The sequence below is a fragment of the Scleropages formosus genome, chromosome 3 (genome assembly GCF_900964775.1).
Source record: "Scleropages formosus chromosome 3, fSclFor1.1, whole genome shotgun sequence".
Classification (NCBI taxonomy): domain Eukaryota; kingdom Metazoa; phylum Chordata; class Actinopteri; order Osteoglossiformes; family Osteoglossidae; genus Scleropages; species Scleropages formosus.
In genome coordinates this window covers 7,630,134-7,652,366 of record NC_041808.1, presented here as the reverse complement: position 1 = coordinate 7,652,366, position 22,233 = coordinate 7,630,134, and the positions used below count along the sequence as shown (strand labels likewise).

The 22,233-nt window shown below is 41.1% G+C and overlaps 1 protein-coding gene across 2 annotated transcripts in view; it reads right to left on the bottom strand.

Moving 5' to 3' along the window:
• The window catches only part of arhgap5 (Rho GTPase activating protein 5), a 50,860-nt gene that overhangs the window by 3,890 nt on the left and 24,737 nt on the right, over positions 1 to 22,233 (bottom strand). For both annotated transcript variants that reach the window (XM_018734811.2, XM_029250308.1), the window contains exons 4-6: positions 4,606 to 4,683; positions 3,011 to 3,142; positions 1,425 to 1,530 (exon numbers count right to left, since the gene is read on the bottom strand). In XM_018734811.2, coding sequence (XP_018590327.1) covers positions 1,425 to 1,530; positions 3,011 to 3,142; positions 4,606 to 4,683 — 316 coding nt within the window. The remainder of the gene's footprint in view (positions 1 to 1,424; positions 1,531 to 3,010; positions 3,143 to 4,605; positions 4,684 to 22,233) is intronic.

Sequence of the window (22,233 nt, the reverse complement as noted above, 5' to 3'; positions counted from 1 at the left end):
AGAAAAAAAAAACTTTCACACAGTGTTGCTGGAAAGGACTTTTAAGGATAATTAGGGATAACAAATCATGGCCATGGACAAGGCATCAGCAAAATACTAATTAATAATTACATGTCATGGGAAGAATAGGAGTCTTAAAAATTCATTAAGGCTTGGAAATGTCAGAAAAAGAAGCAGAGGACAAACAGCAACCAGATGGGTGAACTCAGTTGCAGAGTTGATGGACGTACCTCTTAAGGACACAGGCGGAAGACAAATCTTTCAGAGATACTTTATGCATTTGCCAAGAGCTGATGTCAAACTGACGGCACTTAAACCATTTTTGAGGTATTTACATATTCTCAGCTTATAGACTATGAGATATGCAGGCCTAGAAATAGTATGGCCAGAAGCAAAAGCGTGAAATAGGTTTTCTGTTGCATTAATTATCATTTCCTTGTTTAACCTTTAATTTTCACAGGGATATTCCAGTTAAATTGAAGATCAAAATGTTAAGCAACATCAAGGAATCAATTATTCTTTTCACCCTCGTGGTTTTGGTGATGTTCTTAAACAAGAGGTATAGATAACGGGTGCAAAATTAAAAATACTGCTCCTGCCTTTTTCCTCTCAGTCGTTTTGACATTTTGCACATATGCTCAATATGTAATTTATCTGCAGTAGAACTGTGGTGTATAGTCCTACATGTGGAGCCAAGATAAAATTTTACTGTGGCATTCTTATGATTCCATTTAAAACGGTTATGACATTTCATGTTTGTTGTGCTATTCGGAACATAAACCAACCTGTATTTCTAGGAATCGGCAAAAATCTTGGCCATCCACATTAGAAATATTCCTTAAAACAATCTGCTATTCAACAACTGGAGTCCATACATGAGAAGATGGGCGATAAGGGATTAGCTTGACCGACGCACAGCACAAGTCAAATAATATTCTGCTTGTAGTTAAGCTCTTGATGGGAGTTTTGATAAGGAAAATATAGATGTCATGGCATTAAAGGCTAGAATTTTTCAACCCTGTAGCTGATTGGCATCTTTTAAGAAACTGGTATCTATTTCCAGTTTTAACCACAAATTTTACCGTTTTACTAAAAGTGAATTTTGCAGAAGTGTACTTTTATTTGGGGGTTATTTTGAAATGCACTGTAGTTCAACATATAAAATTTACAAGAATTCATATCCCAGGAGGCAAAAAATGTTTTATAAACCTCAAAACACACCAAAACTTTGGAAAGGTGCGAATGTTAGAATCTATCAGTTTTGTGTGTTGTTGCTGCCCTGTACCCGAGTCTCACTGCCACAAAATGTACTATCCCATTTCCAGCCAAGAGAAAATATATTATTCTTGCTCCACAAACTTCCACAAACACAGTTTAGAAATGCAGTGATCATGGTCATGTTAACTGACAACAAACGTTCTTACCTGTTTAGGTGAGTTATGACGTACTTGAACACTTCATAGTTCACTGGGGGGAATTTTCTCACTATCTCCTTTAACACATGGAGTCTTTCCAGGGGATCTGCCAGTTCTGCAGTCCAACAGAGCCGGGATTTAGTCATTTATTCGCTCCAAAAAACGCAGCTCAGACCAAATATGCAGGAATGCAGAAAACACGTGGTGCTCTTCCACTGACTTCTCATCAAACACTGTAGTACCCCGTTTAACTGTTGGCCTTACTTATTTCATTTTTATTGTATGTTAACACATGACGACGAAGGTGCTCAAGCTTTATCGTGATTATGTGACAGCTAGTTGTGACATCAAGAATAATGGTGTCGCAAGTGTTTTAATCAACAAAAGGGATTAACATTAAGGATCAGCCCTGGGCTGGTGACCATGGTACTGACCTTGCAGGGGGAGATGAGGGGCAAGCAGCTAGAAAGATAATCCATGAAAGCAGCTAGACCACAACCAGTCAGAACCACCATCATAATCATCTGCATAAATGTTATCAGCCAGAATGGTGATCACTGAATCACTCATTGATTGATGACAATAATGACTGTAATTAGCACTATCTTCAGCTTTTCATTGTCTTTATCACTGAGACTAGGGTTACAGTTTATTGCAATTTATTAACTCAAAGTATTTTTCACATTTTTGAAAAACCTCTATTAATTGTAAGAGAATACATTGCACATTATTCTCTAACATTTTAAATGGAAATTCACTTAACTGACAAACTTTTAGGAACAAACTGCACCTGCTATCTGCTAGAAGAGTAGAGTTTCTCCACAGAAATTCAGAATAAAGGGCTTTAGGTCAGTGGATGAGTACCAAACCAAGGTGTATGCCACTTTTTCTCACCTCCTCGCTGAGTTGCAAAGCTGACTGAAAAGGTCATATTTCTGTCTTTAAGAGATTAGCCCACTTTTTCAGCCTCTGGAGAGCAAATATACGCTGAGCTATATTTTTACACAATAATCTGAAGCCCAATGAGAAAGCTATCAGTAGGGGCGAAAAGTATGATATTGGATAAGCTCTACGAACACGGTAAATGTCATGGTTCCCAAGAAAGGCCTCAGGGAGGAACTGGCCTTTCTTTGGCAGCAGTCCAGATTCACTCAGGAGGTGAAGCCCCTTATGGAATCTACTAGAATGTGCTGCAATAAAGAGGGTGAAGCGAGGCCCCAGGCCGCTTGACACATGGAAGTGACGGTGGGATCAGCAAGGCGTAGTGCATTGTGGAGCTACACAGCCTAAACACCTTGATATGATTAACTGAGCACCACACAGTCGCACATCTAATAGTCCACTTTGCATAGTGAAAGAAGAAAACAATTGCAAAACAAGACTGATGGGATGACGGCTGTAAGTCTGGGTTGTCTTAAGTCGCATGTGTGGTAAGTTGTGGACTACGCACATATCAGATTTTTCAGAAGTCATTATTCTGCAGCAAATCACTTGAAATAAGGCTTAAAATAATAAAAACAATTACTACAACACATCTGTCCTGTAATGGCAAATATGGGCAGTCGGCATGTACTACAGGGCAAAGCTGTACTTACTGGCTGCTTCCACCAGCTCCGGGTGCAGGTTGTAGGGTATGAGAGGGTCAGGCAGATCGGCAAAGAAGGCCTTGAGGGCTCCTGCCACGGCATTGACCGCTACATCCATGGCCATTAAGTCCACTCCGTGGTCTGGATGGGGGAAAACAGTAGAGAAATGCTAAGAGATGGTTCTAAGATGAACTGACAGCTGTCAGGGGAGATATCTTCACTGGAGCGTAGAGGAGGACATGTATGGGAGAAAACAGACTTCATTCCATATGTAAAATGGGCAAGAAGGGGCAATTGTTGCAAGCAAGCTTTCGACAATGTGCAGAGCGGGTTTTCTGGGCACACACTGTCCTGTGAAGGGAATGATTTGGCTGCTGAGCAGAAGACTTTGCAGCCAATCTTGTGCACAGATCACTGAGTTAATTGAATCTGAATGAGAAAACGAAGGGAAAACCACTGATACTTTCATTGGGAAATAGAAAAATACTTGCAATAATTCAAATCCAGACATAGAAATTATTACATTATATACTGTGCAGTCAGTCACATAACATACTTAATTCAAGGGTGTAACACACTTTTGTTTACAACTGAATGTGACGTTTCTGTCCTATTGCAAATGCATCATTTTGTCTGTCGACAACCCAAAAATGCATACAGCTGCACAAAGCTACAAAATGATCATTTTGCTAAGGTTACTAGCCACTGAATAACCATGCAGTCAGTCAATAATTGAAATATTAAATGAAGACTGGGACAACATGTAGCATAGCGGTTAAAGCCCTTTTTGACCCATATTCTTTTTCAAATCCCACATCCTGGTATAGTACCATTGAGCAAGGTACTTACTCAGAGCTGAAACAGTAAAACTTACCCAGCTGTATGAATGGATCAATCACTGTATGTAGCTTAACACATAAATCTCTCTGGAGAAAAGTATTGGCAAAATGGACAAAAATGTTTAAAACACTCCTGATGTTCAATAAATGGCATTAAACTTTCTGTACTGATTATTCAAAATTTTATTTACTTATACGGCCATCAAATGGCAGATAACATTAAGAGACATTTCTTTTAGAGTCTGGCAGACATTGGGGTTGAATTTGACAAGAGAACAGCAAAACATTCTATTATTTCACCATAAGGTGGCGCTGCTCAAGTAAACAGAGGTTTAAGACAGAAATTCGGACTTGTTTGGCACGGGTGTGGCGAGAGTCCTTCAAGGCACTTGAATGTTACCTACTGTACCCCATTTACATGTTTACAGGTCTTTTCTTTGGTACGACAAGCAGTGCAATGGATGGCTGTTTGCCATGTGCTACGTCGATCTCATTAAACACTGGCATTCTTTGAAGTCAAGAAATTTTACATCTCAATCTTTCTTGGAAACATTTCCTTCCAAACGTGTGAAAAATACTCCAGTTTTTCATTAATAAAAATTATCTTAGAGTGCAAATTGACATGTCAGCCTTCTGTGGTTCACTAATGTTTCTCTTCTCTGAGGAGTCACTTATTTGCATGGATCTTTATGTTTACTGATGTTGATTCAGAGTCAAATGTAGACTCATCAGTCACCGGGCCAACGAGCGCGTGCACACACGTACCTTGATCAAACTGTTTCTGGATGTTGTCTTGATCCGTCTTGTTTCCGCTCACACGATACAAGCCCTCGGTTGTCAGTCCTAGAACACAGCACAGCAAAAACGGCTATTTTTACAATACCAGAACAACCACTACCAATTACCTTTGGTATCATGCAAAAAGGGACTCAAAAAAGTATCTTCACGCAAAACCCAGTAAAAAAATTAATTTTAAGAAAACACTGTACAAATAATCTGAAACTTTGATTAAAATATCATTCTGCCAAAATTCTAAAAATGTCCAACATAAAACAAAAGAAAACCCTCACAATTAACAATATTTTAAATAAAGCATATCCTCACTCTTCACCTTTATATAACAAAAAAGAAATAATTTGATGTAAAAGATCTCACACTTCTGTACTGCACTGCCCTATATTATCTTGTCCCGCACTGTTGTTCTGTTTATTTGTTTGCATCCTTCCACTCCCTGCCACATTCCCCACCCCCACTTTATGTAACTGTAGGAAGAGAAAACAGTAACACAAGTATTTCACTATATTGACTGAATAAACATGACAATGAAACTTAAAACCATTCAAGTCAAACCCTTACAGGGAAAAACCTACTTGTGAGACGTATGCACACACACACTGTATACACACACAGCATACATAGTATATGAAACCAGTGCACGCACACACCGCTGTGTAAATTTATTAAAAACATACATAAAGGCAGTACACCTTCATAAACTCCTCCAACGGACCCATCTTGCGCAAACACACATATAGCACATACACATCAACATTCCCAGGGTTTACCACGATGAGAACCCATGCTGATGGGGGAGGGGACAAGGGTGGTGAGGTAAAGGACAGCGCAAGATAGGAACGAATGCTGCGGTGCATAAATGAGCACTAAAACGGAAAAATTAAAAAAAAGAAATAAAAATACAGTAACACATAATAAAGATGACACATCCAAAACAAGGACAATCAATCCTCTAATCCACTGCTCTCAAGTGTCACAACTAAGAAAAAATGAAGCACACTCTCTTCACCATAAAACTGTGTATATAACCACAGAAACCAACGCCATGACGTACAACACCCTTGTCAGTCCACCACAGCACAATCGCGCACGCACACACAATACGGGCCACAGAGTCACTTAAAACACACGTGTTTGGACTGAGGAAGGAAACCCACGCAAACATGATGAGAGCATGAAAACGACACGGACTGAGCTAAATTAGAAAACGCACGTAAACCCTCGGCCCAGCAGCTGTGAGGGACCAGCACTATCGGCTGCGTTGCCGTGCCACTCCTTCATTGTACACCTAATAAATGCCTAAGACTTAAGAGTAAATATGTCCTATAGCCTGAAAAATGTGTATGAATGGGGGGAGGGGCAACGATGACATTGTCTGCAGTGAAGAATACAGTTTCATACAAATGAGTAGCACCGCGAGCTCAGGTCATCGTTTAGTGAGTCATTCAGGTTCCTCCTGCTGGTCTAGGTGGAGGTGGTAACATGCAGTAACAGGCTGAGCAGACAGCGGCAGACCTTCCTGCCCCACATCGACCCTCTCCAGCTCCTCCTGGGGATCTACATGCCCGCCACGAGATACAATCTCTCCAGCGGGTCCTACGTCTACCCCGGGGTCTCCTCCCAGTGGGACGCTGCAGGAACAATTCCTGCGACATGCCTGAACCATCTCAGCTGACTTGTCTCAATACAGAGGAGTCGCAGCTCCGCTCAAAGGCTCTCCTGGACCACCAAGCTCCTCGCTAATCCAAGGAGCACCTGCAATTAATTTATTACAGCTATATGAGAGACTTTAGCAGAATTTAACGCATAAATAAATCAAGCGGCATCTCCATTATTAATCTGTCGCCTATTTGACTTTGTAGCAAAAGTGACTTTGGATGTATTATTATTATTATTATTATTTATTTATTTAGCTGACAGCTCCGTCCAAGGCAACAGCTTTATTTATGGCCAAAAAAAGAACAAATCAAGTTAGGAACAGACTTGAGTCCAAATTGCGTTATTAATCTGAGATGGCGGTGAACACAGCACTGAGAAAGACCCCTGGAAACAAAGATGGATCATTTTAATCAGTTTGTGAGAAATGCACGTGTTCCACTTGCGTTGGGTAATCTAAAATCGCCTAGCTGCAGGCATTTATGCTTGCGATGGGTACAAATGTGGCCTGGGTCCAGCAAAGGACAGGGTGAACTGCATTGTGCGTGGAGAGCTTTTCCAACACAGCTTTGTGAGCAAGCAAGGTGCAGGAAATTTCCCATCCAAGTTTACCGAGCACACTGCGGGAACCAGACTCCCAGCTCAACGTGGCATTTGTCAAGCCGGCCTGCAAAAAAAATCTCAATCGGCGACAGCAGCTGGAATTCCTAACTCCCTCCAGAAATGTCCAAGACGAGAAAGTCACAATTGGCAGACGTTTCCTGTATCAAAGAGCTGGAGCTGCCCACAGTGATGGCGCCCCCTGAGATGACGCCCCTTGGTTGTGCCAAGCAGCGCCTGACACCAACCGGGACAATGTGGCCACACAGCAGGGCATCTCAAGCGCAGTGCAGACACACAGGGAGCATTTTCAGGGTGACAAAAAGAGCGCTGAGACTGAGCAAGTATCCCAGAAGGACAAGTGGACAAGCGTGGGTCCAGACCCTACAACCCCCTGGGTCCTTACTCTGTGACACTTCATGTATCTCAGCTGAAAATGCAAGTTCTGCTTCCAAGGCCCCATCTTACTTTACCGGCATCTTGAAGTCACATTCACAACTAAGAAAGACCATCTTGTACTTTATGAAAAAAACTGACTCTTCACTTAAAATCTTTCATCTCATGTTCGCAACAAACGAAGCCTCATGAAGAAGAACCGCATACACAACTTTTCTGAAAAACTAGACATCTCACCTCAAATCTCTCAATCTTTCCTCAAAATACACCAGACAAACAAATGTTGTATTCTAAAATCCCAAACAGGTATTACACAGCAGAACTCACACACACACATTTTCAGAACCGCTCGTCCCATACGGGGTCGCGGGGAACCGGAGCCTACCCGGTAACACAGGGCACAAGGCCGGAGGGGGAGGGGACACACCCAGGATGGGATGCCAGTCCATTGCAAAGCACCCCAAGCAGGACTGGAACCCCAGACCCACCGGAGAGCAGGACTGTGGTCCAACCCACTGCGCCACCGCACCCCCCACAGCAGAACTCCACTGCGGTAAAAGGAAGATAAACAGTGTATATGAGCACAAGTGATGAAAACCTGACCAATAACAGGTCACAAGACATGAAGCCTTTATGCACCGAAGGGTGTGGGGAAACCATACTTTAAGAGCTGAGAAAAACTCCAGAAATGCCAAAAAGTCTAGTTGATGAGCTGTCAGTGAGCTGGTGAACTGAAGTATGGACTGATTTCAGTAAATTACCTTTTTCCTTTGGCTGATTAATGCACGATAAGAATTGTTAGGAGAAAGTGCAGGAAGAGTAAGTGTGTTGGATTAGGGGAAAACACACTTTTGTTAAATAGGGTAAAATAAAACCTATCCAGAAGTTGAAAACCTGCTTCCTAATCTGAAGGATTCAGATGACTGTTGTTATTCTTCAAGTAACTCATGTCATTTTCCAAGGTGACTTTATGTTTGGACTGTTTATTACAACTTACTATTACTGACGCATCTGCACGACACGAAGCGTAACGATGGCAGAAAGGCGTCGAAGACGTTACGCTTGGTGCTCACTGCTCTGCCGTAATGGTAAATCTGCTCAAGGCCTGATATTACACCGACACACGCCGGCACGAGTCGGTGATGCTCAGGGCTCTTTATTGTGGAAGGAAGACTTGAACGTGATAAAAATAAAAACAGGAAAAGCAAAGAAGGAAGTTATGTGAATTTGGATGCACTGAAGCCGGATGTTCCATTGTCCTCAAACACCCCCCTCCCCCGGACAATATTTCAGAGTGGCAAAATGCAGTAATAAGGCACTAATGCACTACTAGTCTTTTCAATATTTCTAGTTCTACTAGAATGATAATGATATTAGACGTATTTAATCCCTAACACTTTTCCTGAAACTATAAAACATATCAAAGAAATACATAAATTCTAGAAATCCCAAAACTGTAGGGGAAAACTCATTATGGTTCCGCTCATGTAAACAAAACAGACTGAACTCCTCCTGGGTCTTCCTAAATGAGAGCTGGATTTCCTTCAAATTTGCTTTAGACAATATGGCAAATATTAAACATAAATATTTGCCACCAAAAATCCTGAGCACAGCTCTGCTCTGAACATCCCAACAACAATCCACAGGAACGAAGCTCCTCCCAGTGACAGCGCTGGTCCAACAGGTAAGGAGACTGAACGGTCACCTGCAGAATATCCTATTTTAAAAGATGCACGTAAAACTTTTATCATCGTGCTGACTAATGAAAGGTGTATAGAAAACACTGGAGAGCACCTGTAAGAATAAAACCGCAAGCACCATTTTATAATGTCCAACTTTACTGAATTCCCCCAGCCTTCAGTCACTGCAGAGAGGAAAAAAGATGCTGTGAAATGTTTGGTCTTTATGAGCCAAACCATTTAATATCGTTTAAATTCCCACTGCGTCCGAGCCTCTCGGTGCCGCACGGCACGGCACCGCATGAGCAAAGGGCTGTAACTCAGTAACCAGCTGCGCAGGATGTCTTGCTGCAAGCACTTCTCAAGCTGCCAGGATGAGAAGCCACCGCTATAAGACACACCCCCTTCTTCCCACAAACAGACTGCTCAAAGCTACAATCTCCTTAGAAATCATCCCACTCCATTTGTGCCCTTTCCAATTTTCTCTATTTTTGCAGGTTTGTGACATTGAATTTGATAATTTTCTTAGTTAAAGCAGCATCTGAATGGAGCCTCGGAGTGAGAAAGGGACACGCTTAGTGTAGGTAGTAGCGCAGTGGTTAGAGCTGCTGCTTTTGGACCCAGAAGTCGAAGGTTCGATTCCCACCCCTTTGCACTAGTAACCTAAATTACCCAGTTGTATAAGTGGTAAATAATTGTAAGCAGTTTAACAGTGTAAGTTGCTTTGGACAAGAGCTTCAGCTACATGAGTAAAGGCTATAATTTCCTTGATGTGAAAGACAATGAAATGTGCAATCATGGATTTGGAAAAGTAACTGTCTCTAACTTTATTAATCCCTAATTAAGATACATTTTATCAAATCTAAATCTCACACACACACATTGTCTGAACCGCTTGTCCCATACGGGGTCGCGAGGAGCCAGAGCCTAACCCAGCAACTCAGGGCGTAAGGCTGGAGGGGGAGGGGACACACCCAGGACGGGACGTCAGTCCATCGCAAGGCACCCCAAGCGGGACTCGAACCCCAGACCCACCAGAGAGCAGGACTCGGCCCAACCCACTGCGCCCCCCAAAATCTAAATCAGAAAACTAAAATTTAGAAAGCACGGGACAAATTCATGATAATTACCTTAAATGATGGTTTGGTTTACAAGACATAAGGGACAGAATGTCACACAATTTGTATGTTGAAAGGGGAGTGAGGGTGTGCTGGGACTCTGCCCAGTGATGGCAACAGGTCACACAGAGGATTGAATGTCCCAGCAGAATGGAGACCGTCTTCCCAAAGCTCAATGACTTGGTCCTTGAGTGAACTGATACCATGATTTGATGATATAACGCACCCTGACAGCTTTTTCATCTCCAGCTAACTGAACCCTCCCTGCAGACTTTTTTTCATGCCGTTACAGCAGGAAGTACCCCGACATCATGTTGGCAGTCCCAATATGAGTGAATAACAGCATTTCCAAGTATCAGCTCTTCACTCCCTGGATTTAACTTGAAGAGATGTTGGTACACTTGTGTCGACCTTGCTCATGCTTCCAAGGAAGTCATCCCAGCATTAGGAGGACGGCCCATGGGTAACCAGCTTGTGCTTTTGCAGACAGATTGGATTTTGAATTCACCATGAATATAGGCTCCTTTGGTTCCATGACAAAAACAGGGGGGCGACCAGTAGTATGGTCAAGGCACATGTCTCCTGACATGACATTGAAGGTAGGTGCTGACATACCTTAGACCCCAGAGTGCCCTCCTTGACCCCAGATGTAAAACCGGAGGATGCTTTTCCTCCACTGCGCTTTAGGCCAGACTGCAATAGCCCTCCTTAGATGTACAGTACCAAGAAACTTCTTCTGTTTGTATTACTGCGTCTGTAGAGATGCATCGCCTTTAAAAAACGATGAAAGTAAGGATGATGCGGCGAACGCAACTGCATCGCTGACTTACATGGAATTGGTGGAAATGCCTACAGCCCCTGAAGGCACTGCGTCGGACACACTGGACACACACGAAGAGCTTGGCCACATTAGCCTGGTGCGCTCGGGGCCTGGCAATCATCGCCCTTCTACAAGTCAAGCGACCCCTGAGGGTGACGGGACGGCCAGCATGCTGGGAATGCAGGCAAAAGGCAGAGCGCTGTCAGAGAGCTCACTGGGCCACTTTCAACATGCACAACAGGACGCAAAGTGTGAAGAAAAGCACATTGCTGCAGCTGCGTCCATTTAAGCCCATTTCCGCGCTCCCCTTCGACCCAGTGGCCGCATAAATGGCTAATTTAACTCCCATAAGGAGCCAACACACAGAATGCTAATACATCAGTTATTTATCTTCCAAACACATTTAACACATTCAGTACGACACATCGGGGCCTGTATGTAATTCATATTTCAACATCTGGAGCTGCAGTGCCATTCGATGGAAAACAGAAGAAATATGTTCACCTCAATTCACCTTTACAGAAATCCCAACGCCTTAAACTAAAAACCTAAAAATGTATAAATGCCTAAAACGCAAGAAATACAACCTAAATAACCATTTCAGTATCGCATCTCTCCAACCACCTTTAATGACTGTGTATCCAGTAAGGCCTTTTTCAGTATGAACTCATCCCATGAAGTACATACACTGGGGATAACTGAAAGTTCACCTTGTTTTTACTTTACATTTATCACTTTCCAAAAAAGAGAAGTCATTACAAATGTGTTTACTTTCAGCAATGCGCAAACAGACAGCAAGAACATGCCAACAGCAGCCTTACCCAGAGGGCCACCCTACAAATTACTGACTTGCAAATACAATAGGAAGTAAAAGAAATGTTTGCTTATTCTTATCTTGTCCTTGCAAGTTTTAAAACAAACAAAACATTTCTCTGGGGAAAAAAAAACTGTACAACAGTGTACAATAGTAACTTGAAATGCACACTTGTATCACACCATGCCCCTACAACACAACTTGTTTTCACAGCTAAATATTTAATGAACACCTGGAGGCAGCAAGTGGGGTAGTGGTTCTTGTGCAGTACTCTTGAGCAAGGTACTTACTAAGTTTAACACTGAGGTGGGGTACAAGGTTGGCAAAATAACGAACTGTGAAAGTCTAGAAACCCAGGAATTATTTGCAGCCCCCTGTTTCAGAGTCGAACCCCTATCACAGCTACATGTGTGAAATGAGCTGTGTAGGTCTTTGCTGCATATACTAAGGCTGTGCATGCCGCCATGAATCACGAAGTGTGGCACGCGAGGTCAGCGAGTTCGGATGCCGGAAAAAGGTCAGAAATCCTACTTTAGAACAGCAGAAATTATTCCTAATGTGAAAATAAGGAAAACTGTATACACACAGAAGCATAATTCACACAACGATGGTCAGTCAAGTGTGGCAAGGGGGGTGGGTGGCAAGTGCCTTTCTCTGACAGAAGGCCAGGCGATGCAGCAAACAAATGAACAGTCACAATCCATGAGCAAGCAGCCATGAAGCCCATTTTCTGCCTCTCAGATGCTGGGCAGGGTGTGTAGGGGTGGGGGGGTAAGCACAACGTTCATGTGTTCCGGCTGGATCACACCACGTTTGCTGGATGACTAAAAAGCCATGCTTATTTCTTTCGGACTTTGACTGCTGAAGACAAACTTGGTCAGACCTTTCTAAGAGGGACACATACAAAGAAAAGAAGAAAGAAGCCATGCACAAGAAAGGGTGTTTAAAAACGTAACGCTGAACCCATCAATCAAGAGGCCTTTCGGGAAGTGACAAACTCAGTTACAGTTACTATATCCGATACGTCTACAGCAAACTATAAAAACCCTTGTCGGAGTTAAAAACTTAATAAATTCTAACTACATAACCCATCATGTGAGGACTGCCCAAGTATGTACCATCTAGGAAGAACCTAAGCACAATCCTTTCACTGTTTACATGACATAATTAAAGATCTCTGACTGCTGGTCCTTGTTACCACTCTCATTTTTTCCCTGAAAAAAATCTCATTTTGCTCTGAAAGTCAAGTTTCCTCTAAAAATCTCCAGATTTGTTTGACGAAAATTCATGGCTGATTATTCTAACATACTTTTGCAAGGAAGTGTATCTTAGTGTTATGGTCCACACCCAAAATTCCCGCAGTAAATGTGTGGGTGACCAAAATGTTTAACTTTCTTCTGCTAGAAAAATTAACTCCCGATTTACATGACAATTCAGATGAATTCTGAAATGTCTGGACAGCCTTCTGGAAGAGGGAAGTGCATCATGATCACCCCTTTCATAACATTTTGACCTTTAGCTTTTCTTTTATGAAGATTATTTTCTATGTTACTGTGACAAGCATTTAAATACTCTGTTTTGTTTTACTTTGCTTTCTTATATTCTGGTCTGAATACAATGGCTTAAGGAGGATTAAGGAGGACATCAAACACCGGACCAGGTCCACTGCACACAAAGCACATCACCAACAGCCAATCGAACGGCACGGCTTGAAAAGGTGCCCTGTACATCTCCCGGAATATGGCAACAGAGAATGTAAAACCATGATTTTAAGTGGTAGCAATGCCTTAGGCAGGACAACCTTATTCCATTTCAAGGCGCTCAGTCAACCCCTGCTGCTTCTGCTTCGGTCTTTCAGCCCCACCCTTTGCAAACCCCTCCAGTGCCTGCAGCTGGCCAGTACGTCAGTGACACCACGCCACTTATTGCCACTCCTGTCCTCCGGTTTTCAGTGCCAACAACCACAGGCACAGAAATGCAGAGTGGGGAAGTAGACACCTAAAGTGCAGCAAAACTCCTATTGTCTACTTCCACATTTTCGTCCCATGAAGCATGAAAATCTTTTTACCGAGTTCATGCCAGTAGAAAGTGTCACTGGAGGAGATCCCAGAGGTGTGCGACTCCACGGTCCACATTGAACTGCCACATTTGGGTCCAATGCATTGACACTTGCTCACTCGCTATCCATAAGCACTAGTCCTAAAGTAGGGTTGCGTTGGTCCAAACCCTATCTTCAAAGCAGAGGGCAGGCTGGACACCATTGCAGGGTAAATTCACACATAGTGTCACACAGTCAGGGATATTTAGAGGGACCACAATCGGATTTTATAAAGTATGAAATGCATGAAAGTGTTGTCCTCAATTTTCACTGATATTCAGTGTCAAAAATCCGGTTCATTATATTATTTTCAGAAATTAGCAAATTGTGAGCAATAAAACACAATTATACTGCACATACAGATTCTCTGAAAGTTGTGAATCATTAAGAAGCAAACCTTTTATTTTTTTTTACTTGCCAAGATGACGCAAACAAAATGATGCATGTATGTTTACAAACACTGAACACGCTGACATTTGGAATTATTATATAATCCCAGTGAGCAAACCCAGATGAAAGGGAGATTAAATCTGAATCGCTTCTTCACTTTACACAATTGAGTTTGCGGGCACGGATCGTTGCGTAGCTGCAGACGTGCGGACACGGCTCTGCTGATGTCGTGTAAACACGGTGCCTGGAGCCGTGCTGAGTCTCCGCATCCTCTCAAGCCGCGCGCCTCCGCTGAACTCTAAGGACCTCGTACCCTCAGTCAAACTGCAAGACGGCACGTTTTTACACGATGGCACGTTTCAGAGCCCAACTGCTGAGAGACAAACACAGTGCTGATCTAATCACCTCATGGACTCCACACTTCAACTTAATAACCATGTTATAAAACCACATTATTAAATAAAAGGAACACTGAACAAATGATTAATTTGGATGAGTTCTTTCCATCTAGACCTGCAAAATTTAACAAAAAACAAAGAACACAGTTGCTATCTAGACATTTAACACTAATATGGTTTTAACAGGTGCAGTAAATTAAACTAGCCTCGACTTCAGTCTATACAAATTCTTGGGAAAACAGGGAAGATGTTATATTCAATACACAATTTAATACAAAAGTTCATTAATTTCTTAACTACAGTTTCTATTTGTATTGAAGACCTTGTACATGATTAAAAAAATAACTCCTTGCCATTCTCTATCAATGACTTTTCAGTTCAGTAAAAGGACAAAAAAAATTAAGATGTTTAATATTAAGTCTTAACACCAGTTTATATACACTGGTTGTATGTATATGTGTGTATATGTCTTGTCTACTCTACACTATGAGCCATTGCAAACCAAAACCATATTCCTTCCATGTGTGTACATACTTGGCCAAATAAATCGGATTCTGATTCTGATTAAATAGAATATGTGTAAATACAGATATCCAGAGTAAATCCTTAATGAATTTATTATTTGTACCTCTTCAGGCATTACCACCATTAACTTTGAAATTGCTTATTGTGCCAACGATTAACAGCAAGCCCAACCTCACACACGGCAATGACCAAATCTAACGGTATTCGATTTTATCACTTAGTCCAAATTTATTCGAACCGGTGCCATGAGCTGTGTGGGAGAGTGAATGAGCAGTGAAGGGAAGCTCAGGGGTGAGTGCTGTGTCACAGCTGGCTTCACTTATTTATTTTTTTCTCATTTCCACTACTCTCTTCCCTGCGCTTTTCTTCCTGCACTTTCTTCTCTTTTTCCTTTATCAAGACATTCTCGACAATGCGTCGCTCGCTACCAGTTAGTTTGTCAAATTTTCTTTTTTATTTTGAAAAACTGTAGAAATACTAGAACAAACCAATGTCTTTCTTTATCTCACCACATTTAATGCACTTAAGGAATTTCAACATTCGTTACATTCTTTCCTTTTCGGTTTATCCATCTTGGCAACCTTTTTATGAGGCACTTTGTTTCGCTCACAGATGTTCATGATAAGATTACGGATTTAGTCGAGTTAATATTAACGTTTACAAAGTATACTTCCAAACGTTAGCATGGGATTCTGCTATTTTAGTTGAGTCTGTCAATGTGAGAGGAAGTGGGTTAATATATACAATAGTTGGGTTTGTTATGTAAGAAGCATTGTGTCCATGTGCTTTGCAGAACGGAACAAACTAGGCACTGAACAGAATACCCCTTAAGGACATAAAATAACCATGTTACCCAACAAAAATGCCACTACCCAATAATAAACCAATTATGAAAAAAGTATACATTTCCATAAACCTTTGCAACAATTTTTTGTAGTTGGGAGCCATAATATGAGGGAAGGGTGTACTTGCGAAAATATGTCTGCTGAGGATTCATATGGCTTATTTCCATTAATTCCCATTAAAAGCATTTTGGCAACTGCTCTAACTGCTCTCCTGCCTTTGAAAATTTACTGCCATAAAAACCCATTTAATCACATGCTGAGTCCTGTTCCCCCTGGTCCTGCTCCACTTGAAATCCTTTTTATTACTGAGCAAGAGATGTTTAGGGAAATACTTAATGGAACGCTGAGGTTTCAGCAGGGCATCTCGCTAGGTTACTGTTTGCATCGGTCAGGTCATACGATTGATGCAGCATCAGTAAAACCCCACGCTGTCGGCGATGTTGAGAATGATATTCAAAGCAATGACTAATCGAAATCTGCTCCTGCCACGCATGATGAGGTAAACAGAGGCAGTTTTAGCAGTACAGTTGCACTGTTCATCTGGCAGGAGATGCAGTGTTGCTTTTGAACAGGACTTTGTGATACATGCAAAACTGTTTACACAAGCAGGACACATTTATACTTTACAATTTCTTCAGATGTTCATCCCAGTTACTATGTTCTTTTTAACACTGTTTCTAGCTTTTCCTCACAAACTATCGCTATTCTTTCCATTCCCATAAATTTTTGCAGTTTTATTGGTTCAGTTTAAATGGTTTAGCTAAATGAATACACAGCCCAGATTATTCAAAGTAAGATTTATCTAAATGATATAATTTAGACAATAAAAAAAGACAAGTGATCAGATCAAGCTAAGCTATCAAAATGGACATGAATGGTCTGCACATACCGTCAACGTTGGCACACACCTTCTCTTACGGTGGTGAAAACCCACAGTTAACAGACACACTTGGTCAATGTTTGTATCTTTGAAGATTCGAACGATCCCAGCCTGATGAGCCAGTGTGCGTGTATAGTTTTACAACACTGTCTGTACACTTGTTTGCTGGTGGAAATGGAAAGGTACGAGAACAGCTTTAAAATCAGAGATGGTTGCACACAGACATCTGGCTCTCTGCTCACAGAGACTGCAGTTCAACTGTAATTGAAATGCTTTGTAAACTTACAGATCTTGGCATTATTTGCCTGAAATTGCTTGGTTTGTGAGAAACAGCAGTCTGATTAGTTTAAAATGTTTCATGTCTGTTTCAATGTTTCTCACTGCCATTTTCACCAGTTAGATGTAGCACTCTTTCTGAATGCACCAAGGTACTGGCAATTCAAGTTCCGTCAGAATTCAACCTTGAATTCTCCTGAAAGTGCCTCTACTGCACTGCAAATATACTCATGGAATACAGAACATATTCCTTTTCACATTTCCACATGTAACACATTACAATTTTCATCTAACATTTCCATCATTCATAATTACACATTTTAATGCACAATTATTTTGTAAGTACTGCACACAAAACCTAAACAAAATCTTTTATTACATATGTACTGCGGTATATACTTATGTTAATCTATAGGAATTCCTAATCATATAACATGATGCTGCTTCAGTTTAAAGGAAATCTGCAAACAGATCAAGTTGTGCATAAATTAGAAGACATATAGACATAATACCATCAAGAGTGATATGCAAAAAATGTATGAACATGACCAGCTGAGATGAAAAGGGGTAAGAAGGCCATATCACACATCACTTTCTTTTTAGTGAATATTTCCCTCAAGTTTACCAATACCAAGAAAGCTTTACCAGAGTGATCATACACAATACTTACACAGATCATTTTTCACTGTTTTGAGTTCAGTGCAGAAGTACAGATAGTTCTTCTGAGGAAATGATAAATACATGATACGTGATTTCTCAGATAAGAAAGAAAAACAAAAAAATAACACTGAAAAATGTATAAAGACACTCCCAAAATTCACAGTGAGCCTTATAACTGTTAAAGTTAACTGTGCAAAACGAGTATTCTTTAAAAACACATTTATTCTCTAAGGGCACATATGAGAGCAACTCTTGAGCATTCAAGGCTGGAAACACAGGGCTGGAAATTCAAAAATATCCCCCTATTGTGCCTGAAATATCCCAAAGTGTGAAGGCCAATACAGACTACAACGACAAGGTCACTTCCTCTGGACAACTCTTGGAAACGTCCAGTTGTCTCACGTGGTCAAGATTTTCTGCAAGAGACAAGGTTTTATGCCAAGACTAACAACAACATCGGTCCCTTTTCAATTCTTTGTTTTGCATCATATTGATGAGCCTTGCAGGCAAATTTAGATGAGCTCTGCAGTTGTACAGTAAGGCAGCGAGTGAATGACAACCCTGAAGTATGCTCATCGCCTTGGGCAGTAAATCATTTAGTGCTCTGGCAGCCAGAGCAAGAGGCAGAAGAGACCTGACGAGATGCATGCAGGGCTATGCAAATGTTATGCTAAAAACAGAAGCAAGTTCCATATACAACTGAAAAAAAATTGAGACTTCATGCTGAAAAAGGACTTTCACACACTACATACAGCAAGAAGGCAGTAGAAAACAGTAATTACCTTGCAATAGATGGACACAGGTTCGGATCCCGATTCCTTCTGTAACACCCATGAGCAATACACCTAACATGAACTGCTCCAGTAAAAATTCCCCATTGTATAATTAGATACATAATGATAAGTTTACAAATATGGTAGACCTGACATAGTTGCCTTGGGCAAAGGCATCAGCTAAAAAAAAATTAACGAAGAATAAACATTGACATACAGTACTGTGGAAAAGTCTTAGGCACTTAGATGTTTCACAAAAATATTAGTTTTAGATAGTTATTTGATGTCTTGTGCATTAGTGTCAATGGGAAAGAGCATATTTTAGATTTCTAAGGATTCCTTTTGCAAAAAGTTACAGTATTACAGTAAGCGTTTTGAATGTCATTCAAGAAATAAAGTACACACACACACACACACACACACACACACACACACACACACACACACACACACACACACACACACACACACACAGAGTCTGAAACTGCTTGTCCAAAGCGGGGTCGTGGCGAACAGGAGCCTAATCCAGCAAGACAGGGTGCAAGGCTGGGGGGGGGGGGGACGACGACGACGACACATCCACGATGGGATGCCAGTCCATCGCAAGGCACTCCAAGCAGGATTCCAACCCCAGACCTGCCAGAGAGCGGGACCCTGCCTAGCCCGTCGCGAGCCCGCTCAGGTCAAGCGGTTGTTGATGATGGATGGTTACTAAGCTTTGTGGGAAGTTTATTAAGAGCATTATTGCTGGAAGCATTCTCACTTTCCAGCTTTTTTCCACAAGTGCCTAAAACTTTTGCACAGTGCTGTATAGATTCAGCACATACTTTTCTCTTAAGTGATGTACAACTCAGAGCAAGAAAAAGTGTGTCGCAGAAGAGACATGTAGAAATAAACATTTGACTGTAAATTTTTAATTGTACACAACCAGAAAACAACAAACCTAAAAAGTGAGGCCTGCTGTGCACTCTGTGGAGGGGACCCGGACTGGGGAAGCCCAATGAAGCTCAGCATGCGCAGGGATGCTGTTCCTAATATGTACTGCCCCCATGAACCCTGCAACTCAAAGTGTTGACATCTAAGAAGATATGTGTCTGAGCTCACTCTCAGGAGATTGTACAGATATTGCACATTAAGAAGGGCATACAAGAAGTGGGTAAGCGGGCTACAACTAAACTCAGCAAGGGATAAGCAAAAAAAAAAAAAAGAATTAACTGTACAAAAACAACTCATATGTCTAATTTGCTCAAATCCCTGTTGACAGTGTGACTGCCAGTTTCAGCCTGTTGTGATCTTCAAATAACCCATATAACTGATTCTGGGACAAACTGTAATAAAATACTCAATAAAACATGCAGGTGAATTCAGATAGCATATAATGTTCAAGTCTATAAGTAGAAAATTTTAATGGTGACGTAGTGCAGCAGTATTTTCTTTCATTCTCTTCCATAATATGCAGAAAAATCCTTATATAGTGCTTTTATTGCAAGTATGCACAAAATTTTTGCAAAGACTATGTGAAGTAAGACGACAGAGTAATGTGGCATTTAAACAAGTGTAACTTGTGTGTTTAGTCACGTTTTAGTCCTTTAAAATTAACCTGATAATATCCAGTGTTTATGTGCTCATGTAATTAAATGCAATTAAAACAATTTCCGATTGCACACTTTTTATACAGCAGATGTGAATGGTAATTAAATTTTTCTCCTGCTGCACACATTTTCCTTGCTTAGATGCAACAGAAAATGTGTGTGTAAACAGACCTCACTGTCCATGGCCACCCCCTGTGACACACCATGTGGACTTTGAGAGAAGTTAGGTAGCAGAGGATAGTAAAGATGGTCATCTGGCACCAAGTAACTTCAGCTGCACTGTAATTAAAGCAATTCTGCACCACCATTAAAAGGAATGAGGCAAGACAGACACACTGAAGCAGAATATAAAATTTTGTGATATGACACCAGGGATAAATATGAAAGAAGAGTTGTAATTCCAGCTCAGTCCCACACTTTTCATACAAAGTACTTTTTTGTTTGCCTAAATTAAGTGCAAAATTCTTCTCTGACCATTTGTAGTATGGTAATTTTCAATGGCTGTGCATGTTCTGTAGCAGGTCTGGTAAAATGTCAAACACTATAAAGTGGTGAGTTTCCATTATTAAAGGTGACAATGTGAGCAGATGGGTGCAGATGCAAAAGTTCAATACTTCTCACAGAGATTAGCTATTTACCAGCTTTAACAATGCTATATTATTCCACCTAAGGTGGGTCAGTTACCACGGAAACAGTCCTGTTTCACTCTGCCTGCCTATTCTTGGTAATCGCTTTTTACTTCAACCCATTTCCATATTTTTGTTCTTTATTTTTTAAACCACACAGTTGTGGGCTGCATAGCAAATCAGGTTTCTGAATGAAAAAGCAACACGCTCCTCAAACCTGCAGCAGAATCAAGTGGGGGGGAAAATAATTGTCTTGCGCTCGTTCGTTTACCCAATTTTGCCCATTGATCGATGGGCTTAGTGATGATCAGTACACATACAGACATGCGCACGCATATATAAAGGCAGGTGGGTTTCCAAATCCTCTTCTGAGGTGGAAAAAAGCAAATCCCAAAGCGAAGTACTTCTGTTATCTTCTGCAAGAAGGGTGCCTTGAAAGGCTTGGAAATGTGCATGCAGCACCTTGAAATACTCAACTGTCATATGGGTCTCTCAAACTTTCGTTCATCCTCTGTTCCATCCATTAACTGTGTACTCGTACCTATTTGACCAACAGATACATTAACCAATGGCTTTATGCAGTCACAGTGCAAGGACAATTAATATTTTGCACATTTCTTCATGGTTTATCAAATCTGTGCTCCAAAAAAATTTCGAACAAAAAAACAAAAAGTGAGATCCTACTTCAGCTATAAATATATTGTTTAGGGAAAGGCTGTAGCAATTTCTGGAAGTGACTGCAACAAAGTCACATGTGTGAGATCTGTTCTGAACAAGGGCAGGAAGTGGGTGATGGACAAAGCACACCGTCTTCTCACTAGGAAACATTAGCACTGCCTCTGTTTTCCTCAGACTGAAAATCCATTTGTATCTACTGAGACTGATGTAAAAAGCCAGCCATCAAAAAAAAAAAAACTGTAAAATCTAACCCCTCTATCGCCAAAACATTGTAATAACTTTGAAAGATGACATTTTTTCAAGACACCCTTAACTTCCCCCCTGTCAATGACATAAAAAACTGAGGTCTAAACTTAAAGTCTTACGCACCCTTGTAAAAATGTCAACATTTGTCTGATGTAATTGTGCTTGAATTAAAACATTTTTACCTTTAATAATTATAAGCGACAATATTTAAGTGATAATTTTTCAAAAAATAATTAAAAATATGTACAATGCCTTGGTTGCACAAGTGTGCAAATGCTTTACAATGAGGGTTGTAACTGTGTTTGGATTTAAGCAATAGCATTCCAAATCATGCACAATCTTAATTTGCCTTTACTTGCCATGAACTAGACTGATTCTGATTAGCCGTAAGTAAAAGCAGCTGCTGCTGCAGGATTTCCCCAAATATCTTTGGATGCGCAGTGCACCAGCAGAACACTGCAAGATCAGGACTTCCCTCCAAACTTATGACTGGGTAATGAGAAAGCTCATCAGGGAGATTGCCATGAG